The sequence below is a fragment of the Dipodomys ordii genome, unplaced genomic scaffold (genome assembly GCF_000151885.1).
Source record: "Dipodomys ordii isolate 6190 unplaced genomic scaffold, Dord_2.0 Scaffold11, whole genome shotgun sequence".
NCBI classification, from domain to species: Eukaryota; Metazoa; Chordata; class Mammalia; order Rodentia; family Heteromyidae; genus Dipodomys; species Dipodomys ordii.
In genome coordinates this window covers 6,111,888-6,136,786 of record NW_012267227.1, presented here as the reverse complement: position 1 = coordinate 6,136,786, position 24,899 = coordinate 6,111,888, and the positions used below count along the sequence as shown (strand labels likewise).

The 24,899-nt window shown below is 38.2% G+C and overlaps 1 protein-coding gene across 1 annotated transcript in view; it reads right to left on the bottom strand.

Moving 5' to 3' along the window:
- The window catches only part of LOC105981197 (little elongation complex subunit 2-like), a 29,881-nt gene extending 5,277 nt beyond the window's left edge, over positions 1-24,604 (bottom strand). The window contains exons 1-11 of the mRNA XM_013010273.1: positions 24,473-24,604; positions 23,567-23,703; positions 21,679-21,783; positions 18,383-18,632; positions 16,363-16,482; positions 13,944-14,081; positions 13,004-13,120; positions 12,685-12,844; positions 11,422-11,603; positions 4,789-5,779; positions 3,680-3,855 (exon numbers count right to left, since the gene is read on the bottom strand). Of these exons, the coding sequence (XP_012865727.1) occupies positions 3,680-3,855; positions 4,789-5,779; positions 11,422-11,603; positions 12,685-12,844; positions 13,004-13,120; positions 13,944-14,081; positions 16,363-16,482; positions 18,383-18,632; positions 21,679-21,783; positions 23,567-23,607 (2,280 nt within the window). The 5' untranslated portion in view covers positions 23,608-23,703; positions 24,473-24,604. The remainder of the gene's footprint in view (positions 1-3,679; positions 3,856-4,788; positions 5,780-11,421; positions 11,604-12,684; positions 12,845-13,003; positions 13,121-13,943; positions 14,082-16,362; positions 16,483-18,382; positions 18,633-21,678; positions 21,784-23,566; positions 23,704-24,472) is intronic.
- Between the last annotated feature and the right edge of the window lie 295 nt (positions 24,605-24,899).

The window sequence follows — 24,899 nt, the reverse complement described above, 5'->3', positions numbered from 1 at the left end:
TTTCTTTTTGCTTATGTGGTGCTGAGGAATCGAACCCAGGGCCTCAGGCATGCAAGGCAAGCACTCTTCCACTGAGCCACCTTCCCAGCCCCTGGACCTAGGGTTTTAAGTGTGCTATGTAAGCACTCTATCACTGAACACACCCTAGCCCCCAATTCTATTCTTAACAAGACTCTATTTTGAGTCAGAAGAAACACACAGTTTAAAGAGCTTACTCAAAGTGATATGTTAGCCCTTTTAAAAGGCTACCCGATACTTTAGGTAACCACAAATAACACATGAACAGATGTGAAAATATTTCTTCAATGTTTCTGAATTCCTGACTTTCAAGAGGGTGATATAACTTAGCCTTGGTACAGTGGTGAAAACTCAAATCATGTGAAGTTTCTATTATCAGTACATGAAAAGTATAGCTCATATAATTATCTTTGAGTTTTGTCATTTTACTGTCAATATGAAGATGAATACACTGGTTAAGTAGGCAGTGCCCAAAGTTTTACATTTATTATAGGGATCATACTTAGAACAGGAAGACCCCTAAAGTGTCTTTTCAAAAAAAAGCAACATTATGCTTAGGAATATTGTTAAAATAAATTTATTGTATACTGATTATTTGACAAATGGTAATCTGCATGTGATTTTGTTTCCTATCATTTTAGAATAAACAGAAGCTAGAGATAAGAGAACTAAAGACTGAGAGGGTTAAGAAATTCAATTAAGGACATATCTGATTTATAACAGAATTGGAAAAGAAAATTGGTACGGTTGGGATAGTTGGTGACAATGATGAAGGTAACACTGGTAAGATGTAAGCAGTGTACTGGTAAACTGTAAAACTACTTACAGATAATTAAAAAAAAATTCCCTCTTTATCGGTATATTTTTAAAGTTTGAAATATATCCTAAAAATATATATTGCATACATGCCTAAGTATATATACATATATGTACACATACATATGTGTAATTTCTAAAAAGCACACTATGTGCATATTCTGGAGAACTTTCTTTGATAAAATTACTACTCTTATCTGTAAAACTAAAGTCCTAAATCTGGTTTTAAGTTCTATATGTCTTCTACTGCCATCTCCAGGAAGCCAGGAGAAAAGCCTGAATATTTTATCTTTGTTTAGCACTTGGAAGTTTTTTCTCATATAAAGATTAAATTTACTGGCTGGGAATGTGGCTTAGTGGTAGAATGCTCTCCTAGCATGCATAAAGCCCTGGGTTCAAATCCTCAATACTACACACACAGTAAAGGCTGGAAGTGGTGCTGTGGCTCAAGTGGTAGAGTGCTAGTCTTGAGCCAAAGCTCAGGGCCAGCGGCCAGGCCCTGAGTTCACGCCAGGACTGGCAAATAAATAAATAAATACGTTTACTATTTCCTTGTCTCCTTGATAGGGGCCCAATCCTCCCAAAGCAACACTCTTTGGTCTGTCTGCCATCCTTCACATAAACTCCTCTACCTTTACCTATACCCTGAAAGAAGAATTTCACAGCTAGAATAGCTAGCACCTTCAAGAACCTTTATTCTGGTCCTAGAATATGAATGTAAGTTTTAAATAAAACTGGGTCAAAACTTTTAAAAACATAGGGTATGTGGTTAATGGTGACACGTAAGACCTAATCATTCAACGTTATCTGGCTTTCATAATTATACACAGAACTCATAAATTGCAGCTTGATCTGTGGTCCAAAAGAGCCTCTTATTTCATTCCATCATTTGAAAGTGCTTTCTGTTTTTTTCGTTTGTTTGTTTTGTTTATTTGGTGGGTCATGAGGGTTGAACTCTAGGCCTGGGCGCTGTCCCTGAGCTCTTTCAGCTCAAGTCGAGCACTCTTCCGCTTAAGCCACAGTACCACTTCTGGTTTTCTGGTGGTTAATTGGAGATGAGTTGCATGGACTTTCCTGCCCTGGCTGGCTTTGAACTGAAATCGTCAGATCTCAGCCTCCTGAGTAGCCAGGAATACAGGAATGAGCTACCAGCATCTAGCAGTGCTTTCTGTTTTAAAGTCTCAGAAATGTAGCTCTGATTCACTGAGTACAGATTTGATGAGGAAGTATAATTACCCTGAGAACGAAAATCTTTACTTCAGTAATATAGAATTGAAGTGCCAAAGGGAAACAAAGGGGAGATGAAAGTTCAACCTAGGAAATCAAAGAAATTTCTAAGAATCTTAAAGCTTTATGTAAGAAGCTAATGTTTAGATAGGGAATATGAATAAGGTTGCATTTCTACTTTTTTTGGGGGGGGCAGTCCTGGGGCTTTTTTTTTTGGGTCCGGTTGTGGGGCCTGAACTCTGGGCCGGGGCGCTGTCCCTCAGCTCTTCAGCTCAAGGCTAGCACTCTACCACTTGAGCCACAGCGCCACTTCCGGCATTTTTCTTTTTGCTTATGTGGTGCTGAGGAACCGAACCCAGGGCCTCAGGCATGCAAGGCAAGCGCTCTACCACTGAGCCAACTTCCCAGCCCAAGTCCTGGGGCTTTAATTCAGGGCCTGGGTGCTGTCCCTGAGCTTCTTTTGCTCAAGGCTAGCAGTCTACCAAATGAGCCAAAGTGCCACTTCTGGCCTTTTCTGTTTATCTGGTACTGAGGAATTAAACCCAGGGCTTCATGCATGTTAGGCAAGCACTCTACCACTAAGCCATATTCCCAGCCCCAGTTGCATTTCTACTTAAACAGCAGCATTAAAAAAAAAAATTAAGCTTAAAAATATTGTCAGACTAGTTGTCAGCCCCTCAAGTTCCATCCCTTAAAATACTCCTGAGGAGCGACTCTCAGTTTTTTTCATTTATTCAGGACCTATTTGGTATAAAACATTTGAGAGGACAGGTGAACAGAACATAATTCTACCCCAGACCTTAAATCACTACAAACAATGACAGTTGCAAGACAGGAAACATCTACTGGAATATTACTGTCACTGATAAAATCAGAAGTATAAGACTTCTATTTAGACACATTTTTTGGTGAAGAATGGATGTTCTCTTATACTATTATATCTTGATATTTACTAACTTCACTTTGGACAAGTGAATGATAATGTCCTTACTACGTTGTCTTGGTCAAGAATTAAACCAGTATCCAAAATTTCCTTAGGTTATTCTTACTTAGGAGATACTGACCATTGACAATAGCTAAATGCTGTAGGTAGGTTAAAAGGAAAATACAACGTGATACGGAATCACAGGGTGGGAAGTGAAAAAAACAAGACTAGTCTTCAAATAAATGAGAGAGAAAGCAAATAAGAAACAAAACATTGAAAACACAATCTATATAGTATATAATCAATACTACATATATTAAGAATGTTCAATATTATAGTTCCTAAATTAACCCCAATTAAATACAGATGAGGTAGGAAAATTAGCAGACATATTACAAGCCTTTAAATCAGAGGATCAATCTCAGAATGGAAACCTGAATTCATGGAAGAAACAGGAATATATCTGTGTTGGTCAAATCTATGACAGCACAGTTTTCCATACAGTTTATACAGTCCATAGGTTACTACATTTATCACTACTATGCTCTTATTAAAATTGATCTCAGTATTTTAATAAAAAAATTCAGCCTAGAATACGCTTAAGAGTGAAGAAATTAAAATTACAACTAATATTTGACATATTAAATATTATCTATTTATAGTTAATACACAACCCCCGAGGTAACAACTTACTCTTCTGATTTTCTTTCTTTTTTTAGAACGTGGTCTTGTCTCTATCTTCTGGATACTGCAACGTACAAGTAACAACAGGTCTTGCAGGCTAAATAACTTATAGACAAAATTTCCTTCTTTAGGAGGTAAGTATTCCGATGTATCTTCAACATAGTCCTGAAGTTCATATGGCAATCCTTTAAAAACATTTCTCATTATTATTTTAAAATACCGTAGTCTTCCATCACAATCCAGGGTAAAACAATCAACTATTTTCTTTTTTTTTTTTGTCGGTCGTGGGGTCTGAACTCTGGGCCTGGGCACTGTCCCTCAGCTCTTCAGCTCAAGGCTAGTGCTCTTCCACTTGAGCCCCAGCGCCACTTCCAGCCTTTTCTGCTTATGTGGTGCTGAGGAATTGAACCCAGGGCCTCGTGCATGCAAGGCAAGCACTCTACCATGGAGTTACCTTCCCAGCCCTCAACTATTTTCTAAAACTTTTGTCAACTTTTTTTTTTTTTTGAGACAGGATCTTGCTATGTGGTCCAGGGTGGTTTTGAATGTAGTCTTTCTACCTTGGCTTCCTGAGTGTTTTGATTATAGGAATGTACTGCCATATTCAGCTTAAACCAGCTTTTCCTTTTTACTTACTTTCAGTAACTTTAGACAAAACATAAAGAGAGAATAATGTCACTTGAGAAGAAAAACAGTTTAAGAAGCAAGGTTATTAAAAAGTGATGTAATTTTAATCTAGGCAAAGCTAAGGAGATTTACATTTATTTCACAAAACTAAGAAGTACAAAACTAGTTCCACATAGAGCATAAGTAAATTTCGGACCCATCGATGTTTATGATTACTTTTTATGGACTTCCCCTTTACCAGCTTGACATAGCTTACTGGCCACTGTGCATACTGAATAAACTTAAGTTACAAAACCTATACTCTCTTGGCCACCTATAGAGAGGAGACACTGTGGAACCGGAAATATGGATCAATAGATTGAAACATCAATCGATAGGTAAAGGTAATCAAACAGATTTTAACACAGAGAATGCGAGAGAATGACAAAGAATTAGAACCAAGGAAAAAGAACAGATAAAACAGCTTCAGTTCTTCATAAAGATTTACTTACGTCCTTTTGGCTTCTGGAACGCAGAAGGCCATCCAGACTTTGGCCAACCAGAGGCATCTGAAGGAGCAGAGGTTTGCTCAGACAGAAGTGATTGTTTTGAATCATCTGCGTTCGTTAAGTTCAACTCTGGTACTTTTCTGGAAATTGGCTTTAAGAGCTCATCTTGCATTTTTAAAATTTCTCCCACTGGATCAAATTTTTTATATACTCTTTTGATAGGTTTTTTTAAAACACAGGAGTCTTCAGGATTAGAAGTTGTGTGGTTTCCTACAGAAGCCTGTCCTGGGGAAGAATCTGAATTTACTGGTCCAGAATTTAAAGTAGAACCCACAACAGCTTTCTTTCCATCACGATCACCTTTACACTCTGTGTCAATCACTAGGCAGTCCTCATCGGTATCACTACTGCAAGGAACTACTTTCTCAGCACTACCTGCTTCTGATGTAGTAGCCTTGTCTTTTGAATTGTCTGTGCTATCTACAACATTTAGTCTTTTATCATCAGCACACAGTGTATCTGTGGCCATTCCATTTTCAGATGAGTTTTTAGTTTCTCTAGAACTTTGCAACGGTAAGCTATCAGATGTTTCCATGCCCTTATCTGGCATCAAAGCCTTGTCGGAACTGGACACCTGTTTACCACATGGTGTGAGGCTTTGATTGTCTTTATCTTTGCCCTCTTCGGGACCACTTTCCATACCAGTTACCAGTTGTTTCTCTTTCTTCAACTGTTCCATTAGAATCTGAGCCAAGCTCCTAGAACTAGTAGCAATATCTGGTGTAGCAGGAGCCACAGGCAGAGGTGCTGCTTTGGCAGCAGCAGGAGTATCTGTCATGATGGATTCCGTGGAAGTACTGGCTGGAATTGGTGACTTTGGTGGTTTGGTGGTGGTTACTCCAAAGGTTTCAAGTTCTGTGACATCTTCATCAAAATTCAGATCCAAATTTTCATGAGTCTCAATTTTTCGGCACTCGTTAACTTCACTGGATGTCTTAGAAGAAAATATATTGGCAAATCATTAGTAAAAATTTCTGGCCATATCTCACCTATCTCTTAATGTTCCTATTTATTTCTCATATTTTAAAAAAATAGACAAAAATGTCTAATGGCTCTAAAAGATTGTTGCTTAAGATGACAATAAACCATGAGCCATTATTTAGCCCATTTTCCTTTTGATATGTCCAGGAACACAAGACAAATTTACCAAGTTGTACCAGCCTAGGAAAGAGTACACTTTGAACTACCACATTCCAAGAGGAATTTCCACTTGTCACAAAATAGATAGGACCATCAAGAAGAAGAAATATAGGGACATCAAGGGACAAACAGGAAGGCAGCGGATGACTACTACTTTATACACCCGGGGAGACACTTGCACTTAGCTGATACAGAGGAAAGTCTGTTAGTTGCTTTGAGGAAATAGCATTCGGTGACATTCTTCCCACATGTACTCAGGGAAAACAACTCTGAGTAATACAAGACTGGACAGAACTGGACAGAAAGTGTTTTATTGTATTCTAGGACATGAAATCCTTGAAGTTGGAGTTTCTCATATGCTGTGTTAGTAATGGAAGAACTAGTCAACTGCTTTATTCAGGGATATATATGTACATATAAAAAAATCTCTTCCCCAGCTGACAGAAAAGTACTAGGTTCTCCTAGTCCCCTCAATCTGGCAGAACACTGTAGTGTAGCTAATACCATCGAAATCCGGTTATAGGCTATGTATATCACTAATCTGTCAGTTTAGGATTTGGGAGAAAGATTCAACAATCAGAAAGATCAATCTATGTTCTGTTCCTGAACCTCTCTGAGCTCCAAATTTCCCATCTCTAATGTAGGGATAAGTAGGATGACGTTTCGGATTTGTTCTAAAGATTAAATGAGAAAATACATAGAAGAATATATTTACTTCTATTTCTTGGCATAGTGCCTGGCACTTAGGAAGTAGTCTCTCATTAAATGGCAGCTCTTACTAAAAATAACAATAGCAAATTTAGTACAGAAGTGAAGTTAAACACTGCTTACAAGAGGGCATTGCTACACACAGAGTTATAGACAAAGCACCAGGGGTCGAGTGTGGCTCAGTGGTAGAGTCAGCTTGAGGCTGAGTTCAAACCCTGGTATCACAAAAAAAAATTTTTTTTTTTGGTTGCTTGTGGGGCTTGAACTCTGGGCCTGGGCGCTGTCCCTGAGCTCTTCAGCTCAAGGCTAGCGTTCTACCACTCGAGCCACAGCACCACTTCCAGTTTTCTGGTGGTTTATTGGAGATAAGAGTCTCACAGAGTTTCCTGCCTAGGCTGGCTTTGAACTGTGATCCTCAGATCTCAGCCTGAGTAGTTAGGAATACAGGTGTGAGCCACTGATGCCTGGCTTACCAAAAAATTAAATAAACAAAAATAACTGGACATGACACCAAGAAACAAAAAGAGGAAGAATAACAATGAAGTGAATGCAAAGGCACTAGACAGCAACAGGAGAAAGGCTACGTTGAAAAAATGATAGAATCTAAGACCAACAGATAATGGTCATGAACCATGACACACCAAATACCAAGAGCAAAGGAGACACTTCAAAAGTAAGAGGATATTGTGCCAGACACACAACGTGTACTTGGCCATTGACATAGTCTCTGAGTAGACAAAAATAATTAGGGATATAGAAAGCAAAAATGATATTAATCAAATGAATGACCAAAAAACACACATACGTAATACACACAGATTACAAAGATACATTTTTTCCCTCCCAAGAATCCACGGGGGTGGGGAGGGTGGGAGAGGGGGAATTTCCAAAATGGACTAAAGTCAATAGACAAACAAAATCTCAACATAGTGCAAGGTAGAATCTGCTAAGGTCTTACTGTTTTGAAGGAAATAAAATTAGAAATCATTAAGAAAATTTAAACACAAACCCAAGCACTTAGATATCAAAAAAGCATTCTGATCTACTGGATGAAAGAAATAAAAAATGATCATTCCAAAACACCAAGCAACAAAAGTGAGACTGCTAGGCATTAAGCATCATCACATGAGGCCTGGTATGGCATTGCCTTCCTCTATACATTAGTTCACTTACTTTTGCTAGAGTCTGGTGGAGATCCTAGCAGTCCAGAGTATCTTACTCCAAAATAATACATATGTCCCCAAAGTCAGATTACAGATATTTGAGAAAACTGATTGGCTTTTGGTTCCCCATGACTCCTGGGGTGTAGCTCTGTGGGTTCCAAGCTGTTGATTAAAAACTGCAGCGTAACTCTTGGTCCCCTAGTCTCATGATCTGCCAAAAGCACAGCTTATTGCTCAGTTGCTTCTTCAGAATTGGTGAATACCATCCAGGATGACCCTAAGTGACAGGCTTATCTCCTACATTCCTGTCTTTCTGGGATCTCAATCCTGTGATTTCTCTTATCTGCATTTTGATGCTTGTAAAAAATGTGTATATTTTCCTCCAGAAATATTTTCCTTAATTGCCAGCAGTAATGGGAGAGTCTAGATTACCTTTAGTAACAGGTTACTGCCACTTTCTATCCCTCTGAACCTAATTTATGTGCCTCTGTAGCATTTGTTACTTCCCGACACTCACCTACCACCAACAGAAGTCTTGAACCCATTTGCAAAAGTCAGATGTAAAAGAAGAAAACATAAGAATTTGAAAGGGCCTTATGACATACACATTGTAAAACTATTGAGGAAAATGGCAAACAGAGAAAAACATATAAACAGATGTAAGAGTCAGAGATTATCCTTAAAACTTCCTTAAGGAAGTGGAAGAAAAACACTGTCATATTTATTTATTCTCTTTTTTCTTCCTTTTTTTTGTTTTTTGGCTGATCCTGGGACTTGAACTCAGGGCCTGAGCGCTGTCCCTGAGCATCTCTGTGTTCAGGGCTAGCATTCTACCACTTGAGCCACAGCGCCATTTCTGGCTTTTGAGTAGTTTATTGGAGATAAAAGAGTCTCATGGACTTTCCTCCCCAGGTTGGCATGGAATCACAATCCTTGGATCTCAGCCTCCTGAGTAGCTAGGGTTATAGTTGTGAGCCACCAGTACCTATCTTTATTCTTAAATTTCATTCCTTTACTTCTTCAAGGTTTCGCTTGCATGTCCTATCCTCAGGCCTTCTTCGTCATGATTATAAGAGCCCATCTCCATTCATCTCAGTTTCCTTTGCTTAGTCTACTTTTCTCTACAACATTTATCACGATTTTTTGGGGGAGGGGGATGAGTGGAGGAGGGCTGTTGGTTTGTTTTTTGTTTTGGTGCTGCTTATTTAATGTCCTCTAATATTAATGCAAGCTCTGAGACTTTGTATTCTGATATTCATGGCTGTATCCTCAGTAAATAGAAAAGAATCTCCACTCAATAAAAATTTGTGGAACGAATGGTTTTCTATAAAAGGAATACTTCACTTTAATAACCATATTGAAGATATTTTAAAATACACAAAGTTAAAGCAGATATTCATACAGTACCGAGTATTATTCTAATGCTTTACACATATTAACTCATTTAAAACCAAACAACCACGTTAGTTGCTATGATGCCCATCTTACAGATGAGTAAACTAAACAGAGAGATTATATCATCAGCTGATGTTGATACGTATACTGAACAATGTTAACAATCTGGCCAAATACTCTCTATACCAATGAAACTCACTGGTTCCTTTTCATACTTAAGAACTCTTGGATAAGAGCAAATTAAAACCGCATATTAGTCACCACCAAGATCACCACATCACAGAACTGTTAACACCCATGCTACAAACAACTGCTTGCACACTTTAAGGGTTACAACTGTGCAGTTAAGGCTCATGATAACCAAGTCAAGTAGGTATTGTTCAGCTTTTCATTTGTGGAAAGAAAAGGAAAAAACTAAGGCTTGTGGAGTTCAAAGTCCATTTTAAGTTTGAATGTAAAGACTGAGAAGTCTTTTGCATCGGTGTTTATTTGTAAAAGTACAATCACATTCACCCAGACCTCAGGACTGAGGGCGCTCTAGTCTACAGACAGACATCTATTGCTACTCGGTCCCCCAGTGGTACTTAAACATAGTGAGATTTGTACATGCAGGTAGAAACATTTTTTTAAAACAAATAATTAACCACATTTGTTTTTAAGCTTTCAAAAAGTCCACATTTGTAACCTTTGAGAAAATGGATCTGTTACCTAGTTGGTCTCATTTTGTGACCTTTGTAAGTCATTCTAGGATTTGACATTGGGATAAGTCTTTGGAACATAACCAAATATTTTATAGCTGTGCAACATACACTTCATAGATGACATATGTAGGCTTGATGAAATGAGAATTTGCTTTTTGGGTTTTTTTTGCAGTTAACATTTGGTACATTTGGTGTACATTTATATGCACTGTGTAGTGATCACTAAGGACACAAAGGTTATCCATCATTTCAACCGTGTATCATGTCTTCGTTATGAAATAATTAAATTATTACTCTCTTCTCATTGTTCAGAACTGTAGCTACAGTCTCTTTTCTCCATAACAGATCAGCAGAACTTACATCTCCTAACCCAGAATTTACGTCTCCTGACTTTCCAGACTTTTTACTGATGATGCAATGTTTCCCAACCCCCACTGCTTAACCTCTGATAACCACATTTCTGCTTTTTTTTTTTTTTTTGGTTGGTCGTGGGGCTTGAATTCTGGGCCTGGAGGCTGTCCTTCAGCTCAAGGCTAGTGCTCTACCACTTGAGCCACAGTGCCACTTCCAGTTTTCTGGTAGTTTATTGGAGATAATAGTCTCATGGACTTTACTGCCTGGCTTTGAACCGCAATCCTCAGATCTCAGCTTCCTGAGTAGCTAGGATTACAGGAATGAGCCACCGGCATCTGGCTACAATTCTGCTTTTTATCTCCATGAGGTTAGCTGTTTTAGATTTCACAGAAGTGAAACCATGCATCCTTCCTTTGTACATAACTGCCTTAGATCACTAAATATTTTGATCTGCAGTTATGTCCATGGTGTTGCAAATGAGAGGATTTCCTTCTTCTTAAAGGTCCAATAGTACTCTATTGTATTGATAGACCACGTTTTCTTTATCCATTAGTGGACACTTGGATTCCATATCTTTGCTACTCTGCAAGTAATACAGGAGTTCAGGTATCTCCTTTGTTTCTTTTATCTTTTTGAAATATGTACATTGAAGAGTGGGATTGCTGGATCCCCTGGTAGTCCTATTTCTCATTTTTTGAGGGACCTCCATACTGTTTTCCACTAGGGTTGTACTGATTTACTGTACCCTCACCAGCATTGGTCTCTTTGATTACATCTATCCTAATCAAGAGGAGATGTCATGTCATTGTGGTTTGGTTGCATTTCCCTGATGATTAATGATAGTGAACATTTTTCATATACTTGTCAGCTGTCTGTACATTTTGTTCTGAGAAATGTCTATTCAGATCATTTTCCCATTTAAAAAAACTAGATCCATTTTTAAGTGCAACATCAGAACTATCATATCAGCAGTGGACCACATAACGTTTTGGTACATGCAAACTGTATTCTAAAGACAGAATTTCTACCTAAGTTCAGAGACTTTCAAGAAAACCTTATGTCTCAAAAAGATAAACAAGTCCATTCTCCTGAGGGAGGAGAATAGCATTACATACGTCCATCTCAGGCACAGACTCTTCAGGTTTGTCCATGAATACTGCAGAGACTGGAACTGACGTGTTTTTGGACATCATACATTTTAATGGAACTTCATGAAAGATTTGATTTCTCTCTCTCGTTGTCATTTGCTTTGAGGGAAGTGGTGAATTAATATAAATGACTTTAACTGGTTTGGAACCTTAAAGTAGAAACAGAAGCAAAGGTGTAATTAGTATTTAGTAGTTTTTTTCTTGTTTTTATTTTTACCATAGTGGTAAAAACTCAAGGCCTCGCGCATTACCACGTAAACATAGCTCTCGTCTTTTGTTCATATTTTGTTTGCTGAGATAGGAACTTGCTAACTTTGCCTGGGCTGGACTTGAACTAATAATCCTCCTGCTTTGACCTCCTGAGGAGCTAGCATTACAAATATATACCCACCAGACCTACCTCCAGGTACTTTGATTAAAAACAAAAAAACAAAGCAGAAGGATCAATAAACAGACACATTGGATAAGGAATGTTGCACATGTCTCTTGTTTGCTGTTCTTGGATGAGAGGATTTTCAAATCCTTTAGAGATTTAATTGAGAAAACCTAAGTAGCAAGAGTTCCTTTCTAACAGTGGGTAAAAAGGGTTTTCTAGTTTTCATCAATATACTCATTATTTGTGATGAAATTCTTACCACAGAGAACACATTACATTTAAGTCTAATTTGTACTTCTGTTTCATTAGTTTTTCACTTATTGTTATTTGTGATGTTATATTTAACAAAATTGAACGTAAAAGCCGCATAAAATAAATATAATCCATAACAATGGGGAGGGATAGTCTTGAGTAGAGGAAATAATGTGCAAACATTAATTTTATTGTCAAAGGAGAGACTATTTAGCTGATTACAAACATAGACTTACATTAATTCTGATTTCCTTTAACAGACAAGGAAATAAGTCCTAGAAACTCACCCACTGAAGTAGTACTGCATTCCTTTGGTCCAGCAAAAGACATTAGCCTCTCATTATTTCATGTGGTCTGGCCACACTAACTCACAATTACTTTTTCTCTCTCCCTCCAGGTGCTACAGATCTAAACTTCATTCAGGAGTCAATTTTACTATACCTTTCATTTTTAAAAACTCTTGAGCTTAAATATCAACTTTACATTCTCCTTAAATTAAGATTTCATTCGTGAGTCTGACAAATGACCATTTCTATTTGGATAGCTAAAAATGGACTGTCTTAACACAAGAGAGCATTACTTGACACTAAAACTCCACAAACCTGCAACAGGCACTAGTTGAACACATACTGGAATTTCCCACTGTTCCTTGTAGCTTGGTCCATGGTTGTTTAGTAATGTAAATAATGATTGACTAGTGAGAGCGATCTGAGGATGGTACCTTGAAACAAGCTTCTCAGCATTTGGATCTTTACTGATATCCTGAAAAACAAGTGGTTACTTTGTTGCACTCATTTAAATGTATTAGATGAAGTAAATGAAAAGAAGGGAGAAAAACCACATAGGGACTTGGGAACCCTCAGGCTGGGTCTGCAGAGGCAGAGATCCCTGTGGAATACCAAAGGCCATTTAAATACTTACCGAGTGCATAGCTTCAGCGATTTGTTTTGGTATTTCTGTGGAAGACATATCATCTTTTGAGAGATATAACTTTGCTGGCATTGAAGGAAATACTGTTTTCACAAATTTTACATTGCCCTAAATAAACAACAACAAAAAAAGAATGCACTGTTACAAAAATCCTAATTTATTTTCCCCCTAAAAACAGTAAATTTCATTGTAGGAAATCCTTAACTAAAACTCATCATTCTACTAGATTCAGATGTCAAATTTAGAACCTTTCTTTAAGCCAAGATATTCATTCATGTTTTTGGCTCACAACAACTACAAGAGTGTTTTTGTTGTGATCTTTTTCAAAGTCCAAGAGAAGGGTTTCATGGAATTTTGCATGCAATTCCATTTTCTCTTTATATGAAGCATTAATCAAAAGGAGACAATGGAAACAAAAATAGTCTTTCTACACAATTCTACTATGTCTGTGAGCAAATTTCTTTAAAACAAAAACAAAAAAAATCTTCCTGTTGGGCACTGGTGGTTCACACCTGTAATCTTAGCTACTTAGGAGGCTGAGATCTGAAGATTGAGGCTTGAAGCCAGCCAGGACAGCAAAGTCTGTGAGATTCTTAATTTCTCTTATCTCCAGTTAACCAACAAAAGGCTGGAAGTGGAGCAGAAAAGCTAAGGTACATCGCCCAAGCTAAGTTCAAGCCCCAGTACTGGCATAAAATAAACAAAAATAAAAAGAGCTTTCTGTTTATACTCTGGAGCATTAAGGAAAATGGAGAAATGAGTGATGCTATTGTGTTTTTTCAAACACCAAATCTTTGTTTCCATAAAAAAAAGATTTGTGTTACAAATTCAAAAGGTTACCTCATTATTACTCAAAATTTAACAATATGAATATGAAACATAGATGATGTTTGAGCCCCAATACCCTACACTTTCAATATGATGACCTTACCAACACAAGAAGGGTTTTTTCTAATTTCAATCCTATCTCGGTTCTGAATGGGAAGAATCCCATTAAGCTGGTAACTTCATGAAGAGAAAAAAATTCTGGGTACTTCTTTACTTGCTCAATGCAAGCTCTTAAAATTTGCTAGGAAACAAAAAGTAAGAAAAAACTCATTAGTATTGTATTCCTCTAGTAATGCCACAAAATATTTTAGTTACATGTGACTATATATTGGGTCACTGCAAAAGATAGTTCCATTCCATTAGTCAGGCTTTTAACAGTCCTCACATATTATATGCTGCTTATTTGATTTCATCTGTTAGTTTTCATAACAAATTTTTAACCTAATTTCCTAAAATACTGGCACTTAATCATACTAAAATTAGCAGTCTTATTAAAGTTTAAAGTTACAGGAGACATGTCATATTTTCCACTCTATTTAAGAAACTGTCCAAGAAATAAAGCCACATGAAAATTTCAACACAATGTACTGCACTGAAAGCAATTACATGAATGATTAGAAATAAGTATGTTTAATATTCTATAAAGGTTCCCAACTAGAGTGAATTAACAAAGTAGTAGTGTTCTTAGAGGTCATTGTAATTTACAATCTAAAAAGATAAAGGAGAAATGTTATAGCTAATTCAAATGATGAAGCACTCAGTGTTCCCTTCTCTTCAGTTTTCGAAATATTAATGACTAAACAGGAAGGACATACTATTCAGTTTTACCACGAATTATATTTCAATTGTGATAACAAGCAAACAACTAGGAAAAGCCTAATAATTAAAGCATACATTATCTTCTAAGATACCTTTTTTTTCAACGAATGTTATCTTAACCTTTGAGAATATATTTTGGATTGCAAAAGCATGGAAATAAGTATACCTTTATAATATATACCCCCTCTCCTTTCAGATATTTGTAAAATATCTTGTTACAGATCAGTAACTTGAGGATATATTTTAGCTCTAGGTTTGTATTTCCCTCTCCCCCTTTTTCAGTCCTTATGCCTTAATATCTTTTACATTTTGCTCCCTTCATCTACAATTTCCAATGTGATTGAGGGTATCATACTAATGGAGACTTGTGCATATAAAAACCTTAGACAATGACAAGCTCATATCTGCATAATAGTTTTGATCCTTATTTGTCTAAGTGGGCTGGAGGCTGGACTCACATGGTCCAGCCTGGCTAGCAAACATGAAACCCCAAGTTCAAAACCCCAATACTAGCTAGGCTCTGCTAGTTCTCGCCTATAATCCTTAGCTACTAAGGAGGCTGAGGTCTGAAGATCGAAGCCAACCTAGGCAGGAAAGTCCATGAGATTCTCATTTCAATAATCTATTAAAAAAAGAAGAGCTGTGGCTTAAAGCAAAAGAAGCTAAGGGACAGCACCTAAGTACTGAGTTCAAGCCCCAGGACTGCACACACACATTACAGAAAATCCAAAAACACCAGAAAAACCCCAAAGAACTTGTGATACTAATTGATTCCACTTCTAATAATGGTCCCCTCATGTGGTAGTCATTACCAGGATATGTGCATGCAAAGGGAAGCATAACTAAGGGACAGGGGCTATTCTGCTCACAAAGTTATTGTCACATCACTCTTGGGAGTGATGACCATTACAGTGCTTTGTAATGGATTCCATGCAATTCAGTACATACGAAGAAAGGAGAATCTATGGGCTTCACACCTATTCTCTGATAATACACTATCTAAAGTACAGTGTCTCTCACTTTACCTGTTGTTTCACTTTTGTTACTTGACATCAACCAACAACTGAAAATACTCAATGGAAAATTCCAGAAATAAGCATTTGTAAGTTCCAATAAGTTGTGCCTTGTTTTGTGTAGCACGGTAAAATCTCAGGATATCCAGCTCATCTCGCTCAGGATGGAAATGACCCCTTTGTCCAGCATACCCACACTGTGGCTGCTGCCCACAGTCACTGAATGCCCATTTCACTTAACAGAGGGACCACTGTGGTACTGTAAAGTTCAGCCAATAGTAGTCAGCTGCATACCTTGTTCACCTCAATTTTCTTATCATACAGGCTCTGTATCACATCATATCAACACAGGAAGGATGGAATGCAGCAGTAAAGGATCCTGTATTCATGTAAGTTTTCTGAGTATGATTGTTATTATTATACTCTTACTGTTCCTAATTTACAGACTTTATTATAGGCATGTACATAAAGGGAAAGGCACTTTTATAAACATACCAAAATAAACATACTCCAGTACACAATTTTGAGATGCTATTATTTCTATGATTTCAACCCACTAAGAATCAAGGGGCTACATGTATCGTGTCTAAACTGATCATATTTATAGTTCCCTGTATTTGGGGCAGGATGGTCATAGTTTAAAATGCTGCTGCCTGTCACGTGGCAGTGGCATAAATGAATTTTGTTTACCTCTGTGAAAAGACGGGCATCATCAGAAAGCATATTATAATCCTGCGCACACTTCTTCGCAGAGTTCTGCAAAAACTTCAGGAATTCAGTCACTTCTTCATTCACATGCTTTTTCATGTCCTGATTTGTGAAAGAGTAGACATGTCTTGGAAAAAGAAGTTCCATAAAAAATAAACAAACAAAAAAACCCCACTTCTCAACTACTGTTCTAATGACTTGGACTTACAAAAAAATTTAAGAAGCAAACCAAAGCAAAGCCCCAAAAGAAGTTAGTAAAAATTGCTATATAATAATGATAAGTATCTTTTATTAAAAATTCCAGGGACTGGAGGTTAGTGGCAGAGAATAAGCTTTGTATAAGCTGAACACATATGAAGCACTTGACTTAATCCCTAACCACACACACACATACACACACACACCAAATATGAACACTTAAAAAAGTTCCAAAAAACAAAATAGAAAACTAAATATGCAATACTACAATACATGATTAGGATTTCACAAATTTATTTTAGTATTTAAAAGAAAGTGAAGGAGGCAGGAATGTAGCTCAATGGTAGAGCACTTGGTCAGTATGCACAAGGTACTAGTTTATATCCCTAATAGAAAAATGAGTGACTGAATCATCATGAATAGGCATGTTATAAAAGACGAAAAAAAATAGTTTAAACACATGAAAAATGCTTATTTTTATTAGCAAGCAGTGCAAATTAAATTAAGACTAAATAAGAAATCACCATTTCCCCCATATCCAATTAGAGGCAAAAAAGGATAAATCAATTATTAGTGAAAATAGTTATAAAATACTACTTCACCAAATAGTGCTTTAAAACAGCTTTAAAAACATGCATGGTGCCGGGCACTGGTGGCTCACACCTATGATCCTAGCTACTCAGGAGGCTGAGATCTGAGGATCACGGTTCAAAGCCAGCCCAGGCAGGAGAGACCGTGAGACTCCTATCTCCAATAAACCACCAGAAAACGGAAATGGCCCTGTAGCTCAAGTGGTAGAGCGCTCGCCTTGAGCTGAAGAGCTGAGGGACAGCGCCCAGGCCCAGAGTTCAAGCCCCACGGCCGACAAAAAAAAAAAATAAATAAAAAATGCATGGTGTCTGACATGGCCATTTTAAAGAATTTATCTTAAAGAAACAATCATGAGTGTATATATATTTAGATGTTCAGCATAGCATCATTTATTTATAATTCAGAATTTAGAAAATTTATAGTAATTAATAAATAAAAATTTTGATGGGTACAGGTGGCTCAACTCTATAAATCCTAGCAACTTGGGAAGCTGAGATCTGAGGATCAAAGTTCGAAGCTAATTCAGCTAGAAAAGTCCTTGAGACTCTCCAATTAACTAGCAAAAAGCTGGAAGTAGAGGTGTGGCTCAAGTGATGAGTGTCAACCTCGAGTGAAAAACCAAAGGGAAAGCCAAGGCTGATTTTAAGTCCTGGTATCAATATCAGCACCAAAAGAAAACAAAAACCTTAAAATTGTTACAATGCACTTTGTGAAGAACTATTGTAAGTTATTTACATTGAGCTGGACAGACAAGCCCAGAAGTGGAACAAATGTCTAAATGATACATAATAGAACCAACCAATGAATTAAAAGTACTACTTCTCTATCAAACTCCCTACTTTTCCATTTTTGTAAATATGACTGCACCTAAAATAATAAAAGAAAATTTAAGATGAAAATACTTCCCATTTTCAGGGCTGGGAAGGTAGCTCAGTGGTAGAGCGCTTGCCTTGCATGCTTGAGGCCCTGGGTTCGATTCCTCAGCACCACATAAGAAAAAGACTGGAAGTGGCGCTGTGGCTCAAGTGGTAGAGCACTAACCTTGAGCTGAAAAGTTGAGGGACAGCGCCCAGGCCCAGAGTTCAGGCCCCATGACCAGACCCAAGAAAAAAATTATTAAAAAGAAACATATTTATAAAAAAAAAAAAAAAAAAAAAGAAAATACTTCCCATTTTCAGTAGATTTAACCATATCTGAAGAATAGAATACATACCAAATACTGCAAATATTCACTTTTGTTTATACCAACGGTGTTGGAATTTGCTGGAATCTTTGCATATTTAACTAATAAATCCACATAAGTCCTCTGCTCTCTCTGTGAGAAGCGGGAGAAACGAGGGTAGGGAACTCTTGGTTTTGGAAGAAGAACCATTCCAACTTTCTCCTTTGTTTGAGGTGCTGAACTAACTGTCGGCTCACTTTCCATAGAATTTGCTGAGGCATTCAGATTTTCTCCTATACGTCTGGAAAAAAAAATCAATAATTTACAGTGCTTTTCCCATGAAGATTACTCTCAAGGAACTTCCCGGCTCTCAATCAGAAGGGAGAATGCAGTTGATTAACAGAGTAAAATAAACTCTGGATTGTTACCCAGCTCTGCCACCTGGGTTTGATGACAGTCATGCGGTGCTGACTAAGTCTTTTGGAGGAAAGGGTCACAGTGTAAACTCACCTTCCACTACCTGACTGACTAGAAGAAGAGGGGAAACTTACACTAGCTATTCAGCTGATAGGTTTTTTTTTCCTTTCAGTAAGAGTGGGAAGCCATTCTTGCCCTTATGTTTGTATTTGCATATTATTACAACACTTAAAAAACCACTATTTTCATTAGCAGACGTTTATAGGACAAGTAGGCTTCATTGTGGTAACTCTGTAGACGCACAGTGTACTTTGAACAAGTTCATCCTCTATTATCTTCTCTTCAGTCCTCCCTTCCTTCTCCACTTTTTAAACAGGGTTTGGTGGGTTTCATTGTGCTATCTCCATATGCATATACAAGTACATACATACATACATATACATCACACTCAGATCCTCTTTACCCATACCTACCTGCTCCTTTCTCCATCATCATCACCCCCATCCGTCAGTCAGTCAGTCCCTCTTTAAGATTTAAGTCCCACCACTATCACTACCACGACACCACCATTATCACCATCGTCAGTGGTAGAGCACCAAGCTCCGCCCTTCAATAATAACTGCTGCATCTCACTGCATCAGTATTTCTAATGGAGCAGTGTCTATGTATTTACATATTAAAATCAGGTATAAATCATTTTCCTTTCATTTCACTTTCATGTGTGTATTTCTGTATGTGCAGGATGTGAATTCAGGGCCTCATGATCATGATCAGGTCTTGTCTACTCAAGGCCGATACTGTAGGATTTTGCCCACATATCCACTTCCCTCTTTTATGTGGTTAATCGGAGATAAGAGTCTCAAAGACTTTTCTGCCTAGACTAGTTTTGAACCATGATTCTCAGATCTCAGCCTTTTGAGTAGCTAGGATTACAATTGTGAGCATCTGGCTGCTAATAATAATTTCTTTTAAATCAACTTTGTAATACTCTTCTGGTAAAAATTCCAAAATTTGCCAAGTTACTTCAGAAGAAGATTTAGACCTCCATAATAAAACAAAATATTGACAACTTTCTTAGGGCTCAAACATGAATGGAAAAACTAATCAAAAGAGCTGATCAGTTAATGGGAAAATAATTTTGGAAATTAAAGTTAGGAAGCTCAGGTTGATTTGGAAAATACAGGAGAAAGACATATATACAGCTATGAAAGTTTCTGCAATAACTGTATAAAAATAAGCACATTTTAGGTTAACACAATGAATATTAACTGCTGATCTTGGGAGAAATGTATTCCAGCAAATTGATTTCTCACTCGGAAATGTCTGGAGAGCTATTCAAACCTAACGGTATTGTGTCCGTAGCTCTTAACAATTCTGCCTCCCAGCTGTCTCTCTGAATATGAGAACATGCCTGTCCTCCTGGCACACACTGGCAAATTTAATTAAGCTGCTGCAGCAACAAGATGCTGACTCAGATATGCCACCGTAGGAATGTCAAGAAATCTAGCGGCTTAAATTGGCTACATTCAGCAAAGACTGGAATCAAGACCATTTCCAAGTGCAGTGCTGTCAAAATCTTCATCAGGTGCAAAGCAAAAGCATCTGACAGGGTTTCTCTATCCACAGTTACAACATTGTATTTTATTCTAGCTGATAGTTTGAAGTTTCCTCCCTTCATTTTGTCAATGTTTTTTACTTAAAGTTTTCTATGGGGGGGGGGGGAAGCAGGATCTCTTACTATACTATATCTACTGGTTTGCTAGTCTCTTTAAAAAGAAGCATTTGGAAATGGTAAGTTTGGGCTCTCTCAAATCTCCCTGTTCAGTTTGCTTTAGATATTAAATGGGTTAAAGGGGTTTTGTTTTTAAAGGTATTTTCTTTCACCAGGCACCAGTGGCTCACACCTGTAATCCTTGCTACTCAGAAGGCTGAGATCTGAGGATCAAGGTTCAAAGGCAGCCAGGGCAGTGAAGTCTGAAACTTTATCTCCAATTAATAACCAAAAAGCCAGAGGTAGAGGTGTGGCTCAAGTGGTATAATGCTAGACCTGAGAGAAGAATCTAAGGGACATGCCCAGTCCTGGAGCTCAAGTCCTAGGCACCAGCACAAAAAAAAAAAAAAAACACACAAATGAACAAACAAATGAAAAAAAACTACTTTCCCCAAATAGACTTAAAACTCAATCATAAATATCTACGACCAGAACCTTTAAATAGAAGCAAATCTTTATAGTGGCTATTTCTACGTGAATGGCTCAAAGGATACATGAGTTTTCTCATTTATTGTTACATAAAACTTTTCATTTTTTTAAATATTTCACAGAAAAATTTAATAGCATATCAACTTTTCACTTTGTTCACGTGTAAAAACACAGTTCTACTGGTCCCTTTGTTTATAAACATGTATGGAATGCAGTCAAAGGAATGTGTTTTATGTTGAAAATTGAAGGCTAAATGCCTTTTTGTGGAGAGATAAGGGATGAAGTAAAAACTTTATATTGTTATTGCAAGCAGCAATGTCTAAGAGAGCACATACACAAAAGACTAGCTGAATTAATTAAAAATACATCCATACAGAAGTAAGACTGGAAATAAAATATTGATGTACATGTGTATATATATTATATATTTATGTGCTCATTTTCTATTTTGTGCATATATGTATATATGGAAATAAATGGAAACTATGAATATAAATGGAATATAAATATTAATGAAAAAAGGAAAATAGTTTATAGCATTCTACAGTATTTACAATTATGATTCTACTTTGTATATATTTGTGTATATGGATAAGTGTTCTTGAATGGAGAAAGTGTTAACAGTACTTTCTTCTATTTTTCACATTATAACTACAGAATGTTTAATAATAGACAGATACCAAATTCCAACAGTTACATATTAAAATTGCCAAATAAATGAAGATATTACCTGCTAGATAAAGTTAACAGTTCTTTTAAACTTGGAGCCATGGAATGATCTTTATAGTTTTCTTGGGAGAAAAATGTCTTCAGGCCATTTTTGGGAGAAACATCCCTGTGAAACAGTAATGAACTTGTGATTTGACAGTCCAGTCTCGTCAGACACAGAAGCAAGATGAAAGAACTACAATGTATGCTACACGCCCTCTAACCCCATTTTCCAGATAATCACCTCTTAATAGGTTTGATTTCATGTGCCCAATCTGGGTGCTTAGATTGTTATATTTCTTGGGAGCTTTCAGGCCAATTATGAATTCCCTCCATACCCCCCCTCCAAATTCACCCTTGTTTTAATTGGGTAGTATTCAATTAAATAAGCATAAAGGTCTTTGAGAGTTAAAGACAAGGCTTATCTCGAACGTGTGTGAGTGTGTGTGTGTGTACATGTTTGCATGCTGAAAACAGTTCCCAACGGATGCGTGTGTGTGTGTGTTGAACATGTTTGCATGCTGAAAAGAAAACACTTCCCAATGGATTTCTGTTGCTTACATTACTGAACCAGGCCTAAAGACTGAATAGCCTACCTAAGTTTATTAGCTTGGCTTTCCTAGGTTCAATGAGGAAAAAATAAAAAAGTGTGACTTTACCAATATTGCCTCTGAAGAGGGATATATTTGTAAGATAACTAATTGAGACTGGGTGAAGGAATAAAAAAAATTGAAAATGTTGAGAACCATTCATCTCGGGGGTCATCAATAAGTGAAGTTCTGTGGAAAAGGAGAGTTCCAAGGGCTTTGATATTGTGCAAAGGCTCGAGACCATGTTTGGCTTCACAGTAAGATGTAAAAGTATCTTTGTAGCACTCATAAGAAACACAAATATGCATGCCTCTAAAACTACAACAGGACACTCTAATCAAACCCAGTTTCTGCCTGTCCCTTTCCCCCAGTGGAAAATTCTAGCATATTTCCCCAAACTCATCTTTGTTTTTAAAGGCCCTTCCTAAACAAACACCTATAACTAAGGTATTAACAATAAAATTGGAATTTCGCATTTGCTGTGTATTGCTGTAAAGTTTATTACTTTGTAGTGGTACTGAATCTATAGCATCTCATTAATTTCTAAGGTTTCCATATATCATTCCACAACGAGGTAGAAGCCTTCAGGAATTATGAACTCTATTAGGGATGGGAGAGCAGCTAGCAATAAACAAGTATTATTGAACATAGCCGTTTAATGTTTTCTTTTTTTTTTTGGTCAGTCGTGGGGCTTGAACTCTGGGCCTGGGCGCTGTCCCTCAGCTCTTCAGCTCAAGGCGAGGGCTCTACCACTTGAGCCACAGCGCCACTTCCGGTTTTCTGGTCCGTTTAATGTTTTCTGAGTCAGGAACTACTTTAAAAAATGTTTTAAAGATGGGAGAAAGTGGCCTTGCTACTCAGGAAGTTGAGATCCGATCATCTCAATTCAAAGCCAGTCTGGGCAAACAAATCCATGAGTCTTATGTTCAACTTATCAGCAAAAAGCCAGAAGTTAGAGATGTGCCACAAGTGGCTGAGCACTAGCCTTGAGTGGAACAGCCAAGCAAAAGTATGGGTTCAAGACCCAGTACTAACCAACACACAAAAACCCCAAACAACCTTTTGTAACCTTTGTGTCCTTGGCTGGCTCAGTATGAAATGTTTATTATAATAATGTAAACTAGCAATTCTTGACTTTTTATTTGAGGAGTACTTGTCAACTACAACGCAATTGTGTTTAGTCTGTTACAATGAAAATAAATAAATCCTGTTTAATCTTCTGTTTCTCCCAGACCTCTCCAGACCAGAAACCTCCCCTTTCTCAGGTCAGTTACCAGCCCTGCTTCACTCTTCAGTGGATTATGGAGGAGACACACTCACCAGTTCAGTCTTGGTTCACCCATGCTCATGCTAGAACTCATCTTCCTTGATTTCTACTTAACTGTAGCTCACAGTTCTGCTGCCTGGCAGTGAAGGCTCCGAATGGAAGGTAGGATCACTCCAGAGGCTACATTTAACTGATAGGAAAACAACAACAACAACGAAGATTAAGATCAAAACCAAAGGACTGGTCATGGGCTATTAACTCAACAAGTTAAAGATCACCACGTGCCGGGTGCCAGTGGCTCACACCTGTAATCCTAGCTACTGGGGATTCTGAAATGTTAGGATCTCGGTTCAAAGCCAGCCAGAGCAGAAAGGTCCCAGTGAGACTCTGATCTCCAATTAACCACTCAAAAAAACCGTAAGTGGCTCTGGTAGAGTGCTCGACTTGAACAAAAGAGTTCAGGAGGGACACAGAGCCCAAGCCCTGAGTTCAAGATCTACCAAAAAAAAGATCCCTTGCTTGAAGTCTATTCTCCACTGACTCTGCCACCTAAAACACAATAGAGGCAGACAGGCGAATGTTTTACCAGAGTTCTTGGGATCAGCAATGAGATGCAAGAAATGTCACTCTTAGGACAGAGTTAGTAAAAGCCAGGTACTGGTGGCTCATGCCTATAATCCTAGCTACTCAGGAGGCTGAGATCTGAGAATCACAATTCAAAGCCAGCCCAGGCTTTGTGAGACTCTTTATTTCCAGTCAACTAGAAAAAAGCCCCCCCAAAAAACAAGAACAAAAACAACCAAACCAGAAGTGGGGGTAGAGCTCAAGTAGTAGAGTGCCAGCTTTGAGTGCAAATCTAAGGGGCAACACCCAGTTCCTGAGTTCAACCCCCAGTACAGGCAGGAATGCACGCACACATACAGAACCAAAACAGAACGGTACTCTCGTGGTTAACATACCACATCACCGTAAGGTCAGGCGGTGCAGGTCTTGGCTCTCCTCCACAACCCTGTGGCTAAAATGGAACTGCTTCCATTTCCCCTGTCCTGACTTCTCTTGGTGATCGTCTCCTAAGTGACCAAATGAGCTTTTGGAGAAGTCTGAGGTTCTCGACCTCCGTGGGCAACCCGGTGTCACACAGCCCGCGCCTGGATTTCCCACACAGCCTTCCCAGTGCCTGCTGCGGCCGGGCCCAGCACGGCTGAGCGGCCTCGCCAGGCCCGGGGAGGCTGGCTGGGGCCGCAGGTTCGAGGCTTCCGCCCGCAGGTGAGCTGGGCACGTGGCGCGTGGCAAAGCCGGGGATCGGGGGGCCCCGGGGGGGGAGGGGGGCGCGCCTCACACTCGGACCCGGAGGGGAAGGGGCGGGGAGGGCCACAGGCGTGGCGG